The sequence below is a fragment of the Lontra canadensis genome, unplaced genomic scaffold (genome assembly GCF_010015895.1).
Source record: "Lontra canadensis isolate GAN:19392208 unplaced genomic scaffold, GSC_riverotter_1.0 scaffold55, whole genome shotgun sequence".
NCBI lineage: Eukaryota > Metazoa > Chordata > Mammalia > Carnivora > Mustelidae > Lontra > Lontra canadensis.
Window position 1 is genome coordinate 8,356,238 of NW_022631049.1, and position 15,582 is coordinate 8,371,819.

Sequence of the window (15,582 nt, forward strand, 5' to 3'; positions counted from 1 at the left end):
TAAAAGTGTCCCTCAAGACTGCAAAAGCACAAAAAGAGGCAGAAATTCTAGGCTTTAGGGGAAAAAAAACTTCCCCCCAATTTTCATTTAATGTCACTACTAAGAATGTGACTTGTAAAAGGAAATGACAGCAAAGCGAATTGTATATACTATAGAAGAAAAGTAAGTAGACTTTCAGTTTATTTCCTTGGTATCTTCCTGAGCATGTGTTCAGGGAGAAAAAAATGGGGCTAAGTACAGGGCCTGGCCATTTACATAGCTTCCAGCCAGAGGCAGAAATGAAACGCTAAGAGGATGGTTCACGTTACCTTCCTGGTTGTATTAAAATTCAGGGATCTCATTAAGCTTCAGTTTCTCTTCTACGAAAAGAAACATTTGCTCCCTAAAGTAATATATATCTGGCTAATAATCAAGCTCCATTCTGTAAACCAAGCAGCAGTGTTTTATGTTAAAAGAAATTCACTGTAAGACCATCTAAAAATAAAGACCGCCGGGGCGCCTGGGTGGCTCAGCCGGTGAAATGCCTGACTCTTGATTGCAGCTCAGGTCATGATCTCAGGGTCATGATCTCAGGGTCATGAGATCGAGCCCCACATTGGGCTTAGCACTCAGCGCAGAGTCTGCTTGAGATTCTTTTCCTCTGCCTCTGCCCCTCCCCCTGCTTGCACTTTCTGAATAAATAAAAAATAAAGGCTGCCACTTTCCCTCTTTACTCTCTCTGAAAATGAAGCCACCTTAAACCAGCTTTAATACCTATATAACATTCTTTCAGAATGTGACCAGGGGGGCTTATATTTAATGCCCCCAAATTTAAGATATTCATTTACCTCTTAAACGTTAGGTATCTTTGCCTGACAGAAAAGTTCCTTCTGGAGAAAAGACGAAATTAGATACAGAAAAGCTACTTGAAATGCCCAGGACAACCAGACATAGTGCCTGAAGCTATGGGCAGATTCCAGCCTCCCAAGTTTCCTTTCTTCTTCTCAAGTTCCCAGGCCGTGATGGTTCACTAATTATGAGAAAGATTCTCAACACGGCTGGAATGGATAAATTAGCATTTCACTCGGGCTTGAGATTTACATCTCTTTAGTCATAAAAATGTTCAGAAAGAACATGAATATCATAAACTTGAAGTATAAAAAGGTGATTTAGAAAAGCAAAATGAAACAAAGAGCTTTCACCGTTGCCGCTGATTCTGGGACAGTGTTACTCAACAGCTAAAATATCTCTAAAGCCAGGAAATATAAATAAAGGTAAAGTCCACTTTACAGGATCTCTGGAAAAATAAACAAAACAAAGCATTGATTTGGGATGTTCCACTCTTTAACTTCAGGAGTCTGTGGAAATTAAACTCTAAGAAAGGAAGAAGCATCCAGCTCTGATATATTCCACACAGGGAAGTAGGGGCCATGAGTTCTCCTCTCCTTAGACAGAAGAGAATCCAAAGAACTGAATCTCAGCAGAGTCCGATTAAAAGAACAAGTACAAACATGTGGATGGGAGCCACGGGAGAGGAAAGTTGGTCCTACCAGAAATGTTTATTCAATATCAACAATACCTCGAGAGAAGGATGTTGCAATTCTGAGCTCTCCGACCATCAATCACTGAAAGCTCTTTGACTTTAAGTTTGGAACTCAGTGTGTCATCAATGGCATCTGCTTCTTTCTATAAAGAGCATGAAAGAAATCCATCAAAGTCAAACAGGGACATTCTGACTTCAGACACACATTTTCCTTTATATTTTCTGTTTACACACACACATACACACACACGCGCGCACGCACACACACAGGCGAAGCTGAGATGTTGAGGGAGGGAGTACAGGGAGGTGGTGGAACTGAAACGAAGGGCTAAAATCGAGTTGACAAAGGGAAGTAGTAAGAAAAGTTGACCACCCACATTTGAAAAAGCATTTTTGGAAGAACAAAGTGCATCTCTAAGTTGAAGATGCTAAGCGTGCATAAATTATCAGTGAGCGGTGCCCTCCTTTTGTCCCCCAAATCCCTATGGATAGCAGACAGAAGAACTGTCACTATGAATCAAGCTCGGCTGAGGCTTGCCATTGCCAGTCCTGGCCGTTTGCAGGGCCCATTCACTCCAGAACCATTTGCATCCTGAGCACTCAAAAAGCTGAACAATAAATCCTGCCAAACGTCCTCATGTGCAACAGGAAGCTCCCAAGCCCAGATGGTACCTTTCATCACCCTGGAGTCTGACGGATAACAGACAGGGGGCAGTTCAAGGCATGAGTGCAATTACTTGAATTAACAACAAAACACTACTTTGCGTACTCCGCTGCTGTACAAAAAGCTGTAAGCAATGATGGCCCGTCCTAATTTATGGTGGAAGAGGCAAAAAACAATTATATATAAAATACTATTTATGTAAACTGGGCATCAAGGTGAAAATCCACACTAACTTAATAGCAAGTTTTAATTTTATTAGCGGTCAGAATCAATTTTAAAAATGGATCACGGCATTTTTAAAATGTAAGAAAACCAATGAGCTCTGGAACTGTGTAACAGTTTAGGAAAACAAAGACAATATGAAATTTATAGTAAGAGGCACCATGTGATCAAACGTCAACTGTCTTCTGTCATGCTGAGATTTTCAGGCAGATCTCTACATATCAGTTAAGAGTTGAAACCCAACACAGAATTACATAAGCCCTGAGTTACACTATCTGGGAAAAAAAAAAATTGGATAACCAAGACATTTTGAGCTTATGTTGAGCCAAGAAGTTATAGTAAGCAAAGTTTGGGTAGTTGCTTACTTACCTGCTTGGAGTTACTGTTCACAAAGAAATCCTACAGCCATGGCAGAGGCATGGAAAAGGCAAATCAGACACATGCAGTTCAGAAATCACAGCAACAAGCAGGAGAAAGTGAAAGCAGTCAAGGAAATCAGTGACACAGGGTAAGAGAGGATTTATGCCCCAAGGACCAGCCATGAGAGTTGATGAAGATGGGAGAGTCTGACTGAAGATACAATGAAGAGTGTAAACTAAGCATTCTGGGGAGAGAAAAACGACATGCGCAGTACACCATTTTCAATGCGGGCAAATCAAATTCAGAGAAGGAAGGACTTAGACACCCCAGAAAGACCCAAGTTGGGAAAGGAACAAATTCTCTTTGAAGGAGAAATGGGCTCCATTTATTCAACACGATGATTTTCACTTGAAGCAGAAAAATATCAATCAATTCCATCAACTTGAGGAAACTACTCCCATGGTAACGTCCTACCAGCAAAATATGCTTTTTGGGTGGGCGGGGGGGTTGGTGGTGGTGGTAGTGGTGTTGAAATAATCTCCTGTCTTCTTGTGCCATAAGGAAGGATTAAAATACAAAAGACAAATTCAACAACATAGGTCAATAATGTTAATCCTCAGGATCCCCGAGTCCAAACAATGCCGGGTGGCACCGTGGGTAGGTATGAGGAAAAAGACAGAATGCGCAATTAAGAGACAATACATGATCATGTTGTGTGCAGGCCCTTGGTGGCCCTGTCCCAGCTGCCTCAGGGCTGTTCAAGCACACAAAGTCAGCAGCCTTTTCCTGAAATACTCCGGACAAGACTTGGAGCGAAGAAGAGAAAGAGGGAGAAGCAACGGACACGTTAAGAGAAAGTGCCAGTTTTCTTTACATGTTTCTGCTGTGCTGGAATGAGTGAGGCTTTGGTGTACAAAACACGCGCCAGCTCTCAGGCCAGCGGCTTGCACAACCAGCAGCTGTTCAGCAGATTCCTCAAGGCTGCACCGGCCCCGGCAGCATGGCTAAGATGAGCCGTTCCACATCATTCTTCCAGGGGGAAGCACAACGTGTCCCTCTTCTGCTCCACCCATACAAGGATGGATTGCTTTTCTAGAAAGGCATTTAAAAATAAGTTGATAACCACAAGAAACCTTGCCTCCCTGATGCCACACTTTTCTTTTGTCCTGGTTTTAACAACCAGGTTTTCTACTCTGAAACTCCTTAGGACACTTGCCCTGTGAAAGCAGAGTCTCCTTCCAAGGGCAGAAAAAACTATGGTAACGTGAATTCCATGAGGTCGTCTTATCCGACTTTTCTCTCTTAAAGAGACAAGTTGAATTTAGATCCAGCTCTTACTGTCTGGCCTTCAAAGAAAAAACTTCTATGAAGTTCTCTAGCAACTTACTCTCCATAAGTTCCCACCACCAGAAAGTTCAGACTTCTGACCTTTACTGTAGTGCGCTATGGAATTAGGCAACTATCACTGACTGGGTGTAAGGCTTGCAGCTCAGTCTTACTATCTGCAAAATGAATTAACAACTGGATTATTATTGTGATGATTAAACATGATGATTCATGGAAAGCATTTTGTACAGTACCCGACACACACGTATGAGCTTGGTACTTGGAAGCTATTATACAATTATCTTTCAGGCTGATGATCAAGCCCATTTTTTTCTCCTATTGCTCTCTTTTTCCACAGAGTTGAAGAACAGCTGGTCCGGATCTCCCATTTATCACCAGCAGCAGGAGTAAGGGTAACAGTTAACAGCTAAGTAAGGTATCTTATCTTTCCAGAGGTGAGGATGAGGAAGGCCATGGGAGAGTTTAGTTAATTGTTAGCCTTAAGATTTCCCTTCTTTAGGAGTCCTTTAACCAACACATTTTAAATAAAATCACAAAGCTTATTAGATACGGTATGCTAAAAATAATGATGTTTCCAGGCTTCTTTCAAGTAAGTTACCATTCTTCTTGAAACTTCTAAATTATTCCCTAATTGGCTTGGGCCAAACACCATAAGATCACCTATATTTGGTTCTACCTAATAGGATGTCTGATTTTTTCAGATGATTTGGGAAACAGAAAGCTGGGACTTGCATTTTCAGGAACCAATGCTGACAGATTCTTAGAGATAAAGTTCTGCAATGACAGGATGCTTCAACACTTCACAGATAATAATAATCCTTACCTGAATGGTTCTTAATCTTTTTGAGGTTGAGGTCCCTTTGTAAATCTGATAAAAGCTAGGGACCCCTCTCTAGAAAAATGCAAACTATTCATAGAAATATATACTATTTGTACAAAACCTTGCCTTTAATTAACTCTTACCATGGAGTCAATTACAGAGTCTCCACCTTATACTTGGGTTTAAGAAAAACCATCATTCATAATGTTCTTTCTATATGTTCTGTGGTGAAGGGCCAAGATTATTGAAATAAATATCCTAATTCATAATTTTTCAATATAAAATCTAGATCTACAGAATAATGAAAATGTAAAAAGAAAGAAAAATTCTTTGATCATTTATATTTAAAAAAATGAGAAGATAGCACTGAATGTTCCAAATGGGAGCCCAAGAATGACTTGTCTATTACATATTAGCAGGAGAGGTCAGATTCAGGAGCTTGGGATAACAGTTATCCTTTGTTCCCTAAATCAGAGCAGAGAGGCTTTCATATGTTATACTACATGCTGCTAAAGGAGTGTCCTCAGGCAAAGAACTGAGAAGGAATGGAGATACGAGCTGTTAATTTATTGCTACAAAGATATGACTCCCTTTAGGTAAATGGGACATTCACTTTCCTCTACCCAACTCCACAGATAGGGAGAATGAATTTATAACATCTCAACAGGAAAATTTCCCACAAAACCAAAATGAATATTGTTTAACTCTATCTGAAACAGTATGACTATGCAATGCACATTATGTATTAAAATAAGTCTTTTGTGGTTGGCCTGGAAATCACACATAATACAGTTTCAATGAGAAAATAAGGTTCTGAGGTTCAAGAAATTGATTTTCAAATGAACTTCTGGAATGTAAGCAGGGGAATAACTGCCTGCTATTCCATTTCATGGGGCACATAAGCCTACGTAATCAGCTCTGCACACCTTTGCTATCCACACTGAAAAAAAAAAATCCTGAATAGAAATGGTCTTATTCTTAAAACTGCAATTACAGACAATCCTTTACAAAGCCTGACTTTCATCACCAACAAGAGCACTGCGTAAGAACCAAGTGAAACTGAGAATTTACGCCACTTTGTAACCTGGCTATGCCACCTGTTCAGACACTGAATATAAACTAAGCCCTATTTCTACTTATTGGTGAGATAGGAATAATACCTCATAGAGCTGGCATGAGGGTTAAATAAAAAAGTAAGTATAAGAGTGCCTCAAGAATTAAATTTTGGGGTTGATGAGACTGGGACTATGTGTTTCGTATTTAGCACCAAAAATGTAATAGATACTTAATATTGTCATTTTTTAGTCTATATTATGGTTGTTTGCAGATTGTCCTCTGCTTTGCTTTTATGTGGCAAGTTGCTTCGTACACCTGTGTAACAGTTTAATACATCTGTAACCTTTGAAGTATTTCATATACAAAGCAGACATTATAAATACGTTTTGATTTTAATGATAAAATATTTCTCAGATCAACTGGGCATTTTTTGTGTATGTGTACATATATAAAATCTCTCCTAAATATCAAAAATCAGTGTTCACCTAAATTATACTAATCTCATATTTGAGATTTTGTTCAAAATCTTACTCTATGTAGTGTTCTTGTTACAGGCATGCAAGTAATGGCATTAAAGTGTTCTTCTGCCTGAGAAACTGACTTGCTCAAGCTGAAGTTCAGGCAATCTGACCAGGGTTTTATAACTGGAGAGAAGAAAGAGGAGATACCATAGAAAAAAATAGGCTCCCAGTATTCACTTGGGAGTGGAAAAGAGAGCAGTTCAAGTGTGATGATAATTACATAGTGCACTGCCAAGATTAAAATGAAAATGCACGGGTCTTACACATTGCCATTAGATAGGAGACTAGGGAACACGCAATGACAGATACCCCATTTCCTTTACTCTGTCCTACATATTTCTACTAGAATGTCTGCATCGTTAGATTTTTTTTTTGGTTTCTCAACATGTAATAAACTCAATAAAATGGCTCGAATTACCTTCATTTGGGAAATATATCTATGGTTTAAAAATCTCATCTCAAATTCTTGCACCAAGAGGGGAAACATACTTCAATTAAGCTGAGCCAAGTGTGTTGAAATTTTTTTTCCAGGAAGTGCTATTGAAAATGTCACAAATGATTCTACTTAACAGTCTACTTAGTGTTAAGTACAACTGAAATGTTCTGGTCTATACTGACGGGAATGACTACTGATTACTTAAACAGCAACTGGTTGCTAGGAGACAATTACCCAACTGCTAGGCTTTCTACAACCCCATCTCCCAGAGCTCTTGAGAACTGTCCATGTATTTGTCCCAGAGCACTTTGGCGGCATCCTTCTGCACCTTCTGTTGAAAGCCTGTTAATGATGAGTCTTGCAAACTTGGGTCTTCGAACCACCTGCTCTCATAATAAGTGCAGCCTACACGCTCAGACTTGAACAGCAGCATTTGGAATAACTGCTGTTTTCCCTTCCTTTAATTCACTTTTCTGAATTCCCAAACCTTCATCTTAGGCATCCAGAATGGGTCAGTAATAGTGACAAAAACTGAAGTGGGAAATCCATTGGATGTGCAATGAGGTCAGAAGATCATTTGAATCTAACAGGAAATTTGCTAAAATGTCACCCAGAGAACACCTTCCTGGGTCAGCAGAGAGAGAGGAGGCCCATCACAGCCAATCAGGAACAAGCCTGATCCAAGCACCTGCCATACGAGGGCCCAAAAACATACCCTTCGGTTGTCCTTTGAAAGCTACTGGGCATGTCTTATCGTTTTTTTCTTTGTTTTCCTTTATTTTGTGTGTACAACTGCTTCATACTTACAGGGGGAGGGAGGGAGGTCCCAGCTGAGGGCTCCTGTTTTAGGGTCATGCTACCATAACACACAACCATCTGCATTTTCATACTCTACTGGCATAGCATAAAATGCACTACAGAGAAGCTTTCCCTCTCGGTGAAATAGTCTGACTAAAAGGCATACACTACCTTTTCAAGTTCAGATGCATCAAAGGTTTTGAAATAAAAATGTGTCAGCTTTTCTTCTCCCCAGCCTCAGCCCATCTTCTCCTGATGCTTGCTTATTCTGTTCTGAGACACTTTTCCTTGGGAACCAGGCCCCGCCTAAGCAGACTAGGACGTGCACAGCTTGTCTGAGGACGCCCCCCACCCTGCCTGGGCATGATTCCTGCAGGCATTAAAGACCTCCCAGCAAAGCCCAAGGAAAGCCCCTGTGCGGATGCCTGCCATCCGTGCGTTCCTAGTAAGACCTGTTCTGCTCTCTGCAGCATCTCTTTGGTCACCCTGAAGAATCTTCCTGCTCATGCTCCAGGACACAATGTAGCCCTTCCCAGGTGTCTGACTGGGACCCTACTCCACCTGTTCCTTGTTCTTCTGAAATTCTTTGTACCCAGCCACCTTGCTGTGACCTCTTCTGGTCTTCTGTTAGGAGGATCTACGAAGATGCCATCTCTAGGAGTAAGAGGTACCACCCAGATGGGACTGGGGCTTACGGCATCATGCTTGCTACCTGGTCACGTCGACACAGCCAGCCAGCAAGCACCACGTACCACTAGTATTCTCACTAGTATCACAAACGCTTTGCTCATGTTTCAGAAGCTTCTCTGGTCCTCTCTATCAGTGCCATCTACCAACTAGCTCCGCCTTCCCAGCCCCACTTCTGAGTCTATCTGGTTCATGACATACAGTCAGAATTCTTCTCCGAGGTTCTAGCTAGCTGCCAAGTTAGAGTTATTTACAAACTTCTGCACTTCTAAAAGTTCCACCTACTTCAGAGCAGTCTACTTCTGATAATAACCACTTGATACATATATTTAAAAGCCAGATATACTAAAATGGCTTGAGAAACACACCTCGTGAGGGGACAATACAAATTAGGTAGGTCTCCTAGTACTATTTGCTCCTGGTGACCCTTCTGGACTAAGTACAAGTGATAATAATAAGAAGTATTAAGAACTGCCTCCACCAAAGGAGATAAGGTCTTGAACACACACCAGGGTATGAGTTTCAACATGTTCACACACACAACTGACAGGTACCTAGACAAATATGTGGACACACACACACCACGGTGCTTGGCAGGAACATACCAGGGTAGACCCAACAGCCTAGAACTAAGATGCCTATCACATCATGGGGTGACAGATGGCCCAGGGACCAGGCACAAGGATGATTTTTTTTTTATTCTTTTAGCATCTTGGAGAGCACGTGTTGTTACCTGCTGTCTTTGGTAGGCAGAGAATGTTCTTTCCAGGTCTTCAAGATCTAGAATTTTGAAGACTTTTGTATCATCAATTTCAGTCCATACTGTTCCTTCTAGTTTATTCTGCAAACAACATGTTAATAAGTGCTAGAGTTATAGTTAATACACAAAAAGAATAGACACGGTTATTTTTTTTTTTTTCAAAGTGCTACTATCCCCAATTTTTCATTTTACCAGATGCTCAAAGTGGGCTGGCTTCAGACAACATGCCACTTAGTCCAGTTTTATCACGTAAATATCTGAGCTAGCGAGAACCCAAGTCCATACTAGAAAATGAAATCAGTTAACGGCCAGGACTGTTTCCCTTTGCGGGCACGACACTGTGAGCTGCTAATGCTATCCCTTAGAGGGAAAATTAGAACAGAGGGCTTACCTCAGGCAGCTTAGACCAGTTGAAGGATTTCAGGGCATTTGTGGGCTGCGGAATGTTTTTCTTCTTGAGTGCCAGCCCCAGTGGAGCACCAGGAGGTGGTAGGATCCCTCCTAAGGGAGGTGGCCCCGGGGGAGGAGGAGGGCCGCCTGGAGGAAGGGGAGGGGGTGGAGGTGGAAGCATTACACCTGGCAGGGGTGGAGGTGGTGGGGGCGGAACGAGGGACCCTGGTACAGAGGAAGGAAAGGGCCCCCCTGGGGCTCCAGGTGAGGGTCCGCCTGGGATTGAAGCACAGAGGGCTCTCTGAAAAGATTAAAAAAAAAAAAAAAAAAAAAGGACAAAAGGTCAGCGGAAGAAGTAAATTCATCGGGTGAGTCTGAGAGTCTGAAACTTTGCCTAAAATGTATGTTATAGAGAAATCCACACTTCTGAGAAGATGGGTTTGCAGGGGCAGTAAATCAAATGGGCGTTAGGTTCTTCAGGGACAACTGAGTCAGCCTTTTGTATCTTGAACCTCAGGGCTAATTTGTAAAGCGCTCATTCACATATGTCTCGCTTCTTGTAGCATCATGGTATGGTTTTCAAAAAATCAGTTTTCATTTCGAGAAGTCAGTGTGAGTCCCTCTGCTCTGATGAGAGGACCTGTATTAGAAACGCACACCCTCACGTCGCCTCTACTGCCTAACCCACAGGATATCGGAGGCAGCGAGTCTTCCGACCCCGGTGATAAATCACCGGGATTTATCCCCCAGGCAGAAGCTGTCTGCCTAAGGTGAGGAGGGTCTCCAGGGTAAGTGCGGCCTCGGCCCACCGCCCGGCCCTCACCGCACTTACCCTGCTGAGCTCACGGAGCTGTGCTGTGAGATCCGCCACCTGCTGCTTGACTTGCTTATGCTCGCTAGTCTCCTTTTCAAGTTTCTCTTTCATTTTATTTAAGGTCTGCATCATCTCTTCCTTCTCTTGGGTCTTGGCATCACACTCGCGCTCCTTCTTTTCCAATTTCTGTTGTAATTCATTGTGCTCTGCACCAGAAAACAACGGGACATGAAAACGGGACTCTTCAAAGTGGAAGCGCTTTCTCTAAACAGAAAATTGGCTGCAGATGATTGTTGAGGCTCTTTATTAGGTAAATATTATTCCTCTTCTCCATCAAAGGGAGCAGCTCGCAGGCTCAGTGGTGTTAGTACTTGGAGGGGTCCTTAGACGAACATTATTAGCTACAGAAGAGACCCTAAAGTGTGAGCACCTATTTGCGGAGGAGAATGGGGCCTGGTTGGTACTTACTTCAGGATCCTGTCATAAAAATGGCCCTTTAATCACTCTAGGGAAAATGAATATTAAAAGGGCCTCTTTTCACAAATTAGAAATGAGAACCAGAGAAGCCACTATTTATTAGCCAGGTTGCTGGCTCATGTCCAACGAGCACAGGGCTGAAAGGGAAGATCTTGTTCTGTGAGGACATGCTGATGTCAGACCATGTCTGTCCCAACACGGAGTCCCTTCTCCTGTTCTCCTCTCAGAAAGCTACTTGGACTTGAAGTATTTCATGCTTCTGACAAATAATTCTTAAAACTTGTGAAAGCAAATGTTATCATCTCAGCATTAAAAACCTGAAGGGCAGAGTGTGAGAATCACCATAATCTGGGGAGAGAACTATTAGGTGTCCGCTGTAGTTTTACTGACTTCCAATCCTGCTCTAATGGAACAAGGCATCCAATTTAGCCTAATGCTTATTTACATTGCCAATATGCCTGCTGACTCCAACCCTCAAAGGAGTGAGAGGCTTTGGGAAAAAAGACTAATGAAGTTTAGGTTGCAGATTTTTATTTCAAATACTTGGCCTCGATTCCTACTCCTTTTATTTAGTAAACCCACCAGAGATATAATCCACTGGGGCAGAGCTACACAGAATTGGTCTCTATTTCTGAATCTGGTAACACATTTAAATTCTTGCTTTCTCTGTCTCTTACTTTCTGAGTCCCCCCAACTCAGTTCACAGAGAAGAGGTCAAGCCACTAGAAAGCCTTGGAGTCAAGATAACCACCAGTCCGCTTCTGCCACTCTGCGGAGTGCGCCCCTGACTTCCTCCGAGATGTGTCTAAAAATGACCTCACTGCACCCCAGTCTCCTCTTCTACCTCCACTTCATTCCTCTTCCACAATTGTAAGACTTGCCTCTGATCACTGGTCATGAAGCTATGACAAATCCAGCTGTGCGTCAGAACCACCTGAGAAGATTTTAACGTTTTGGGAGTCTGTTCTATGGTTGGGGGGACAGGGCTTAGGAACTGGTTTTCAAATGCCCATCAGATGACTCGGATATAATACCATGTCTGGGAAGCTACTGCCAAAAGGCTTCTTTCCACAAATGACACCAAGTTATTTCCACCTTCCAGGTCCAGAGAACTTCCCATCTCCTCACAGCCTCCACCCTCCGATTCATCAAAGTATGCCCTCTTTAATACACCCTTGCTACCTGAAGCTTTCAGAAAAGAATTAATTTTATCTACAGTACCTCCTTTTTTACACTCTCCCTGTGACCTCACTGACCTTGGCCATTATCTCTTGTACCACCTAAGCGGGGAGAATCCTACCGCAGTCCCTATTATTTACTGTGTAACCATATGTGCCAGGCATTACATTAGAGCCTCTTTATTTGCTTTGTCATTTAATCTTTGTAACAGCTCTGTGAGCTGGGTGTAATCTGCATCTCACAGAGGAAGAAGAGTGGAGAAGAGGACATCACTGCCTGCGCACACACCCAGAGCCCAGTGCAGTGCCTGATACATACAGGCATTAGACAAGCATCCACGGAACAAATGAATGACTCCAAAGCTTCAGTCCTACATACTCTCCTCAGCTTGCACCCTTGAATCCCCATGCTCTAGAGGGCACCCCTAGAGGTCTCCCCACCGATCATCTTCTCTTTGGTATAATCTCTCTTCAACCCAACCTCTTAGTCAGTGTTTCTCTTCTTTCTGTAACAGTTTCTGGAATCTATTAATAAAAAATGTATGTGGCAACCTTGCTTATGTGAGAGCAATGTTCCTTACATGAGGAACCTGTAATATAAATGTACTTCACACATGGTATTTCCTGCTAGCAGTGGAGGCTCTGCTTTTCTGCTCAATGGAAAAGGACAAATGTGATGAGGAAAAAGGAAATGCTTTGGCATCTCTTGGACCCTCTTTTTCAACACACTAATATCGGGGTGAGTGCTATTGTGTTTTGCTGGCTGTGGCTAAATAACTTGGACCAGGAAAAGGAAGTCAGTTAACCAGCATAGTGAAAGAGCAGAGGCCAGGAACAGGACTGTTTTTACAAAAGGGCCAACGTCAGTTGTTGTATTCTGAAGGAAGTGGGGCAACTTATGTCCCTTCTCTGCAGCTGGCACAGCAATAGGCACAAACGACCCTCCTGGCATTTGATGCTGAGTGTTAATACCAAAGACATATTCAAATACTCACCAAGAGCTGGTCTGTGAAAGTCTCATAATGTATATATCTACAATGGTCAGTGGTTTTCTACATGATTTTTCTTTTTATAACTGGTACCAAATTAAGGTCACATGGCAAATGGGGCTGCTGAAACCAAGTGGCCTGGGTTCCCCTTTTAAAATCTGGGTCATCCCTGCTGTTCTTTATTACATTTCTTAAAACCTAGTGTGACTTAACGAACAGTTATGGGGCGGGGCAGGGAGGGCTGGAAGGAGCAGTAGCTAAGAAAATTTGAATCAATGAATACCAAACACCAAATGCTACAAGCTCTTCCAAAAAAATTTACATAATTATAATAAAAGAATAAAATACTTGGCAATCAGCATGACAACTAAAATAGCTCGATTCAAGAGAAAACAGGGCAAAAATGCCCCTAAGACATGGAAAAAGGAAAGACTGTTTGATGCACTAAAGTCAGGAAGAAGTATTAACGCAAATTTCTAAAATATACAGAGGGCAGAGCTGCCCAATTAACCAGTAACACGGCCTCTTCTCTTGTCGGGGCCTCATTATTTACCTTTTCTCATCTTTTCTGCTTGTTCTTTCCACTGTTTAACTTCATTTTCATTAACCAACCTGTATAATAGTTAAAGGAGTATTCGTTATAAAAAATATAAAAGGCCCACTGCCAAAATACATGCTCTCAAGGTACAAAAATAGTTCACTGCACAGAAAGCCCTCAGTATGCTTGAAACCCATTTAAACCCGGATGTTACTCAGATATATTACATATATATATATAGATAGATGTATATATTACATATATACATCTATCTATATATATACTCATATTTGACGTCTAGAACATTTCAGTTCCCCAGCTGCTATTTTAAAGTAGGGAAAAAATAAATGTCTTACATGGTGACTATTATCTCACAGACCGCAAAATAAGAAACTTACATTCGTACGACATTCTTAATGTTAAAGTTTTCCAAAGGTGTGGTGTCGGGGTCCTGTCCTTTGTCATTTTGAATAACTATTTGCTGTATAATTCTATCTAGTAGTAGCCAGTACTGAACGGTGTTGCCACTTCTCTTATCTAAAAAAGAAAAGAATGGTGGAAAAATACTTCAAGTTGTTTCTAAACTAGGATGAATATTTTTCAATAGTGGTCACCCGCCAGAGCCACAGAATCAGAGATGTTTACATCTGCACCAGCACTTCCCGAAGTTTCTGGAATTCCGACATGCAGTGATCACTTATGTGATTGAGAGGCACTTTCTAGCCTTTTCGAAATGTGTTGTGAGGCATATATTTATTTTTAAAATCAAACTAGGTTATAATTCCCTTCAGTTTTGGAATGTCACAAGACACAGCTCACCACTGGAGCTGTGTGGAGACACTGTGGACTGTCACAAAACCAAGGTATGGAATCCCTGGTGTGCACCCGACCTAATCAGTACTGCTCAGAAGACAGGGCCCTTTGGATGATGTCCAAACACTCGGAAAACACACATGTAAGTCGCAAACACACTCACAAGGCATTTGGAGGCAGTGGTGCAGGATGGACATGAAGTGAGGATAAGCTTCGCTATGGGTCAGCCTCTTCCTGGTCAGTTCAAACATCTGAGTCGCACTTTTTGTGTCTATGTGAACCTATTCCATATGAAAAAGAAATCTAAGTCAAATAGCCGATATCCTCAATATCTGCAAAGCAACGTAAGCAAATCCAAGGCAACCAGCTAATCCTGCCACGTGGGCAGCAGGTTATACCCAGTCCTTGTCCACTCAACACACAATAGGGAAATTCTAGGAGCTGATGAATTAAATCAGAACAATTGTGAGCATACCTACCAGTTCAAATCTTTTGGCAAATTCTAGTTCATCTTCATTTCGGAGCATTTCAAAAAAATCTAAATGTCTGAAATCCAATAAAAGAGAAGCTATTAAAAGTAGAACATCCTACAAACACAAGCACATGGGAATTAGGACGTTAATACGAAGGCCTTTCCTGAATATTCATAGATTTCTCTAAAAGAAATAAGACAACAAAATTTGGATGCCTTTACTTAACTGTTAAAAGGAAAAAGACATACTCTGACTGAAATGAGATCACAATAAGAGACAAAACCCCAAAACCTAGAATGGCTGGTATATAGTAGACAATTAATAAATATTTATCAAATCCAAAAACAAGTCCAGATTCTGCTCACAGACTCCCTTATGGAAAAATAAGTCTGGGGGCGCCTGGGTGGCTCAGTGGGTTAAGCCTCTGCCTCCGGCTCAGATGGTGATCTCAGGGTCCTGGGATCGAGCCCCACATCAGGCTCTCTGCTCAGTGGGGAGCCTGCTTCCCCGTCTCTCTCTGCCTGCCTACTTGTGATCTCTGTCTCTCTCTCTCTGCCAAATAAATAAATAAAATCTTACAAAGAAAGAAAGGAAGCAAGAAAGAAAGAAAGAAAGAAAGAAAGAAAGAAAGAAAGAAAAATAAGTCCATATATCTACACTTGCCTGACTGATGAATTAAGACCATCAAAGAAATATTCATGCCATTCACTTATTCAT

At 41.8% G+C, this 15,582-nt stretch overlaps 1 protein-coding gene across 2 annotated transcripts in view; it reads right to left on the reverse strand.

The window, feature by feature from the left end:
• DAAM1 (dishevelled associated activator of morphogenesis 1) overlaps positions 1-15,582 on the reverse strand; it is a 161,251-nt gene that overhangs the window by 28,039 nt on the left and 117,630 nt on the right. The window contains exons 9-17 of one of the 2 annotated variants that reach the window (XM_032875283.1): positions 14,872-14,938; positions 14,556-14,673; positions 13,978-14,116; positions 13,595-13,653; positions 10,416-10,603; positions 9,585-9,884; positions 9,167-9,274; positions 2,778-2,807; positions 1,559-1,665 (exon numbers count right to left, since the gene is read on the reverse strand). In XM_032875283.1, the coding sequence (XP_032731174.1) occupies positions 1,559-1,665; positions 2,778-2,807; positions 9,167-9,274; positions 9,585-9,884; positions 10,416-10,603; positions 13,595-13,653; positions 13,978-14,116; positions 14,556-14,673; positions 14,872-14,938 (1,116 nt within the window). The remainder of the gene's footprint in view (positions 1-1,558; positions 1,666-2,777; positions 2,808-9,166; positions 9,275-9,584; positions 9,885-10,415; positions 10,604-13,594; positions 13,654-13,977; positions 14,117-14,555; positions 14,674-14,871; positions 14,939-15,582) is intronic. The other variant, XM_032875285.1, reaches the window with a different exon arrangement.